We start from the raw sequence: 6,975 nt of genomic DNA, 5'->3' as shown, positions 1-6,975 counted from the left end.
GGAATGGCAGGTATGGGGAAAACCACACTGGTTAAGAAGATCAATTCTGACTGGCTCAGTAAAAGGGACGACATCAAAGGCCTTAATGACTATGACATACTTTTGTATGTACAATGCAGGGATTTCATTGAATCTTTTAAAGACTTGTTAGTGGCGTTTTTTAGAGACGTTCACCAGAAATTCCAAGGTAATGAAATTATTGAAGTGTGTTTGGCTTACAAATGTCTACTCATCGTTGATTGGTACGATGAATTAAACGATAAATCATCAAAATTATTCCTAGAAGTTTTGACACTGAAGAAATCCCACCCAATTAGCGTTATTGTGACAACCAGACCTGAATTTGAGGAAAGATTCAACAATCAAGTGAAATCTGATGACACAACTGTGTCTACAATTAGTCTTGAGGGAATTCCAGAGGAGAAGAGAGAAGATTTTGTACGCAAGTATTATGAAGAATTTGGGTCAGACAGTGTTCTTTTGCAACTGTTACAGTATCTGAGGAAAACCATGCACACTATGCATGAGGTGTGGGGACTACCCTTAAATCTCGCTCTTTTAACAGTTCTGTGGGTTAATAAACCAGAGGTTATAAGCAACATCACCACTGAAGCTGAGCTCTACTGGCAATTTCACCTTTTGTCTCTATCAAAATTGAAGAAGCGTTTGGCGAAAAACCCGCTCACAGCTCACTTACCACCAACATTTATAAAGATTAACACAAGGAAATCAATTGAGAAACTATGTGGTGAATCATTCAGAGCATTACAAAATGATGAAATCAATATTCCAGAATCCACCATCAATAATTTGTCTGCCTTTAGTCATAGTTTAGGATTGCCAGCCGAAGAGCTAACTGGCGCCTTCCTGAAGAAAGTGACCACTTCCCAAGGCTCCTTTCATTACAGTTTCCCGCATAAAGGGATAATGGAATTCATGGCAGCTCTTTTTTTCCCTATGAAATTAACAAACCAATGCTGGGGTCAATCTGTAAACACAGCCACACCTACAAAGATCTTTGAAATGCTTCTTGGAGGGAGTCTCCCTGAAAACCTTCACAAATATCAAAATATGCTGATACAGATGATCAGCCTATTGCATATGGGTGACGAGGACGAGATGAAGGTGTCAGAAGATGCCAAGATTGAGGCACTGGAACTCCTAGTAAGGTCGGGAGTGAACGACAAAGACTCTGTGCTAAGAGTCTTGAAGAATATCAAATGTGATCATTCTTCTGCAAGATGGATAGCACAGAGGTTCAAGTTGTTTGATGAGGACACCACAATTCAAGATCATACAATTGATGCGTACATTGCCCTCCTTAGAGCCACAGATCCCCCTCTCCCAAACAGAGAGGAAATTGATATCAATTTAGACCTTAATGACACTGATTGGTTAGTTGAACTACAAAGGCAACTTTGCCGGCATCTCATCAACCCATCAAGGATAAATCTATATAACCATTTCTATCGATATTCAGAGCCGACCGTAGAAGAGAGAGAGTCAATCAAGAATCTACTCACCAATGAGTAAGTAATTATTATTTGACAGTTATTTTGAACATTATAAAGATACAGATAATAAGCAAATATCTCTATAACAATACAGTGGTACATATAGGCGTATTAATAAAGAGAGAGAGAGAGAGAGAGAGAGAGAGAGAGAGAGAGAGAGAGAGAGAGAGAGAGAGAGAGAGAGTCACAACCTTTAGTATAACAATCAACTTGAGTCTTGTAAACAATATATTTTATATTGTCAGTATCATCATTATCATCATTGTCACAATTAGACTCATAATAAGTCGGTTAAACATCAAAAAGTCCAGATTTTAATTTCTCCTTTTTTCGGTAATATTAATTTCCATATTTTACGAAATTACTCTTTTTCACATTTTTGTTTTCGTTGCCATCATCATCATTATCATTATCATTATCATCATCATCATCATAATATTCATCATCATCAACTTGATAATAAAATTCCCAATCAAATCCAATAACTATTTTTTTCTTTTCTTTTCTTCTCTTTGGAACAGTTGTAAGGATTACTTAGGCATCTGGGACCCAACGTTCCAAATCCCTCTAAATATTAGAAGTCTCTCTGTCTGGTTGAAGGACCATCCCAGCCTCGACGCCTTCTGTCGATCTTTGGAAAAGACAAAGACAAAAGAGATTAAATATTTAGGTAAGAATTTTCTCTGTTTTTTTCCTCTGAGTGACATTATAATACCTCGCCTCCTTTCCCTCATCCTGTCATCCATTGTTAATATCGTTGTTATCATTATCAATATCATTGTTAACATCATTATTATCATCATTATTACAGTTTAGATGTAAAACATAATATTCAGAAGTCTCAATCAAGTTTTTTTTTAAGTTGATATAAAAGCTTTCGATGTTAAGTTTTAATTTCTTTCTTTCCTTATATTAAAAGGAAATGTCTCATTTGTATGGCGTTGATTTCAATAATAATGTTAGAAATGAATCATTGTGATCATGATTGTAATGAATAGGAAACCGATATCGGCACCAGTCATAGTCAAACAAGTCTCCTCCTGACTCCGCCTCCTTCCTTCGCTGATTGGTTCTCTACAAGGATGTGGGCGGAGTTATCCGAACGGGAGAACCAATCAGCAAAAGGAAAGTGAAAAGGTTTTGGCCAATGAAATTGGGCCAATTAAATGAATCCGAGTTGTCATTGGCTGAAGTGATTTAGATAGTGCATAATGTGAGGGTTTCATGAGGAGACTGATGACATTCCTTATGTGAGCGGCTACAATGCTCGCGTGCACACACACACACACACACACATTGACTCCCGCACACACACACAAACGCACACACATTAACGCAACCTCCCAGACACACTGGCAGACATTGCTCTACTGTGTTTAGTTCTTTTGACTCTAAATTCGTTGTTGCAGTTTTTATTATTATTATTATTATTATTATTATTATTATTATTATTATTATTATTATTCCCATTTTACCTTTTCCTTTAGAATCTCAAGAAAGAAACACATAGAAAATGTTCAGTTTTGATTATCATTTTTCTCAACCTTCTTCTTCTTCTTCTTCTTCTTCTTCTTCTTTCTCTTTCTCTTTCAGATATTGTCTTCAGTGTCAACGACGTCAGCAGCGTCAGTCGCCCCATCCCTTTCTTGGAGGAGGATCCAGATGTCCGTGTCTATGTCAGTGACGTCAAGGAAGAAGACATCGAGAAGGTTGGGGACATCCTTCGGACATTGCAACCACAGGATGCAAGGAAGTGAGGAGACATCATTCCTTATAAGAGAGAGAGAGAGAGAGAGAGAGAGAGAGAGAGAGAGAGAGAGAATTATTATTATATCATATTATTTTATTATTGAGGTTACCTAATACTCTGAGAAAATAGGCCTATGTCCTGTCAAAATAGATATGGATATATATAGGCCTACTCTGAGTACCCTTTCACACACACACACACACACACACTTATGTACGTGGAGATCCCTTAGAGTTTATCCTCTTATGCCCATATAAGGACATAGGAATGTTCCTAACAATAGAATGCATCGAGGGAAGTTGGAATTCCTCGTTGCTCTCTCTTTTTTTTATTCTATTATTGGGAACACACACACACTCCCTCACTCACCCTCCCGCTCTCTCTTTCTCTCCATTGGTATTTGTGTGTGTGTGCGTGTGTGCGTGTATGTGTCTGAATGCACATGTCCATCTTAACGAAACAAGATAACAATAAAAGCATAAAATAATGAATAAATGTGGATGACATCATTTCCTTTCTTCATTTCATTTCATTTCATCCCATTTTCTTAATTTCCTTCTTCTTCCCAACAGATCGTTCTGGTCAATCCAGTTTCCTCTGTGTTCCCTGGGGAGGACGAGGAGCCCTGAGGTCATCCTCAGACTCCTCGCCTCCTTGAAGGGAGTCAGGGTGAGATACAGCATCAGGTTCCCAAAAGAAGAACGACCAGATGACGAAGCCTTACGCAGAGAGATGAGTCTTAAGGCAAAGGAATCCACCGGATGTGAAGATGATATTTGGTGGTGAGTTTGCTTCTTCTTTTTATACTTCTTCTTCTTCTTCATAGGTGTTGTACGATCTCTCTCTCTCTCTCTCTCTCTCTCTCTCTCTCTCTCTCTCTCTCTCTCTCTCTCTCTCTCTCTCTCTCTCTTTTCCACCAACGTTCTAAACCTTTCAGTAGGTGATGAGCCAAGATAAATAAACTGTATTCACTATAGGCCTAGTTTCAAAATTTTATTTCTTTAAGATTTGGCTTTTGCTTTTTTATTATTAGTTACTATTTTTAAGATGATATATATATATATATATATATATATATATATATATATATATATATATATATATATATATATATATATACAGAGAGAGAGAGAGAGAGAGAGAGAGAGAGAGAGAGAGAGAGAGAGAGAGAGAGAGAGAGAGAGAGAGAGAGAGAGTTATGTATAGCAATTTCCATTTTATTATTGTATCTATTTAAATTATCAGTATTTCATGTTCCCTTCAATTATCTCCTCATTGCCTTTAACTCTCATCCTATTCTCCTTCTGCCTTTCCTTTATTATAATTATTACTTATTTCAATAATGAATAGAATAATAGAATAATCATCGCCTATGTTTTATTATCATCAGCTTTTGTGTTTATTCAAAGCATTTATCCAATGTCCTTTTCTCAATGGTGTTGTCTTCTTTGCTTGTCAGGTCACCTTTACTTCAGTAAAAATCGCTGGGGAAGAAGAAGAAGAAGAAGAAGAAGAAGAAGAAGAAGAAGAAGAAGAAGAAGAAGGAGGAGGAGAAGAAGACGTTCATCAGAGTTAATTCTTCAACTACAGATGCTTTTTATCTCACTCTAAATTCAAATCACCAAATTAAAATTCATTATCAAAATTTATCCCTAAATGGTTAAAATAGTGTTACAATACCAATAAGGGATTCATGGTAATCTACCTTTCTATAATGATTAGATTATAAAATTCACTTTCATATTATAAAGGTCATTTTTGTAAAGGATTCTGATATGTGACATTGAAAAGAGGTGACGAAAATTGTGTTGTCCAGGGAACATGGTAAGGAGAAGATTTGCCGTTTCAAACTTACTGCTATAACGTGTACGGCTGCTCGCTATGGGCAAACTATAGGCGTGAATCAATGAGACGTATCACAGTCATTCACAATGATACCCTAAGACGCCTCACTAATACCCCGAGGCACCATTCAGCTCCAGAGATGTTTGTTAAAAATAGATTGGATAAACTAAAAACCGTCATTCGACACTGTATAGTAAGTCTCACCTCCCGCCTACGTTCTAGTGAAAATCCCCTAGTTCAAAATGTGCTTGCAAGTGCTGCTAGAATCAAATCCAAAATGTGGGAAACCTGGAGTAGGGAAGCGTCAGTGCAATGAATTGTATTTACTAATCTCTGTTGTTGTGGCTATGCAAAATCTTCATCACTAAATAACATTGGAATAATATCCAGTAATGGTGTGATAACGTGTTTTATTATATTATATCTTTGCTGTCTGGAAGTCCTGCTGTTATCATCATTATTATTAAGCAATAATGCTATTATGATTTTATTACCCAGACCTTAGAACTCTGGGATCAACCTGCTAATTGATGTTTGTACTGTATCACCGATAATATTGCATATCTTATCTTTCTTACTGATGTCATAAATGTAAGATCACTGTACATCTATTGTAATTCTGTACATGGCTTTTGCTGAAATAAAGATTATTATTATTATTATTACTATATATATATATATATATATATATATATATATGTGTGTGTGTGTGTGTGTGTGTGTGTGTGCACGTGTGTGTGGGGGGGGAGTGCGTTTGTATTTGTTTAATCATGTCCCAGACATCTACTTGATAATAACAAATGTTAGGGAAAGTTCAATGTCTTTTCATAAAAACCTATTTTTAGGAAACTTTTATTATTATGTTTATTGTTATATTCATTCTTCTGTTGATTCTATTCACTTATATCTATTCTCAGAACTTTGCTTTTGTTAAATCATTTCAATGCACCTTTTTTTTTTTTTGGAATTGACAAAGTAGTGCATGAATTATATCATGTCATATTCTTAGCAAAATGCTGCAAGACTTGAATGTACTAAGATTTACTTTAAAAATTGTCTAACATCTATTCATGATAATCAAGTCTTGCTGGTGATATTAGAGGTGATGGTAGGTAATAAGTAACAGTGGAAATCATCAAAAATAAATCTCTGAATGAAACAAATGTTGTTTTCATCACCTTTAACATTATATTTTTCAATATTAGCCTACATTGATAATGTCTTCTGAAATGTCCCTAATCTTCCCTCAAAGCTCTGGACGGAATCTGTAAGCATAAGCTCTTCAGCAAGAAGTCTCTCTCTCTTTCTCTCTCTCTCTCTCTCTCTCTCTCTCTCTCTCTCTCTCTCTCTCTCTCTCTCTCTCTCTCTCTCTGGAGGGGAATGAAGACAACCATCCTACCTAAGTCCTTCAAAGGACTCATATCATACAACAAAAAAGAAAAGATCAAAAGTGATCTTAAAACTTTTACAGACAGGTGAGTTCTTTGTAAAATCTCTTGTTCTGTATTTGATTACTTTGAACATTAAAGTAAACTTATCAAAAATTATAACTTTTTCTTTGGATGTACATGTTAAAATGGAGCAGTTTTTCTGCTAAGGAATCATATTATTATAGTAAATCAATTTAGCTTTGCAATTAAGGATCAAAGTAAAGGATTATCACACTAAGGTTTTTATAGCAAAGATTTGATCTTTTGTAAAACACCTGAACTTGTAATGGCCTCATATAGTGATGCTGTTTCCTATTGCAGATCAGATGAACTGGTAGAACCGAAGACTGACTGACTGACTGACTGATACACAGGGATACAGTTCCTATTCATCTGTTGGACCTAAGAGAAGCTGATATGTTAGGCTCTGTCAGAC

At 36.0% G+C, this 6,975-nt stretch overlaps 1 protein-coding gene across 1 annotated transcript in view; it reads left to right on the top strand.

Annotated features, from left to right (window-relative positions):
* LOC137637547 (NLR family CARD domain-containing protein 4-like) overlaps window positions 1–2,459 on the top strand; it is a 27,473-nt gene extending 25,014 nt beyond the window's left edge. Inside the window, exons 3-5 of the mRNA XM_068369707.1 lie at window positions 1–1,394; window positions 2,036–2,184; window positions 2,434–2,459. The exon at window positions 1–1,394 is cut by the window's left edge and continues 877 nt beyond it. Of these exons, the coding sequence (XP_068225808.1) occupies window positions 1–1,394; window positions 2,036–2,184; window positions 2,434–2,459 (1,569 nt within the window). The remainder of the gene's footprint in view (window positions 1,395–2,035; window positions 2,185–2,433) is intronic.
* The last annotated feature ends 4,516 nt before the right edge of the window (window positions 2,460–6,975 follow it).

The sequence above is a fragment of the Palaemon carinicauda genome, unplaced genomic scaffold (genome assembly GCF_036898095.1).
Source record: "Palaemon carinicauda isolate YSFRI2023 unplaced genomic scaffold, ASM3689809v2 scaffold83, whole genome shotgun sequence".
Lineage (NCBI taxonomy): Eukaryota > Metazoa > Arthropoda > Malacostraca > Decapoda > Palaemonidae > Palaemon > Palaemon carinicauda.
Note: the sequence above shows the minus strand (reverse complement) of the source record. Positions and strands in the feature narration are given on the sequence as shown.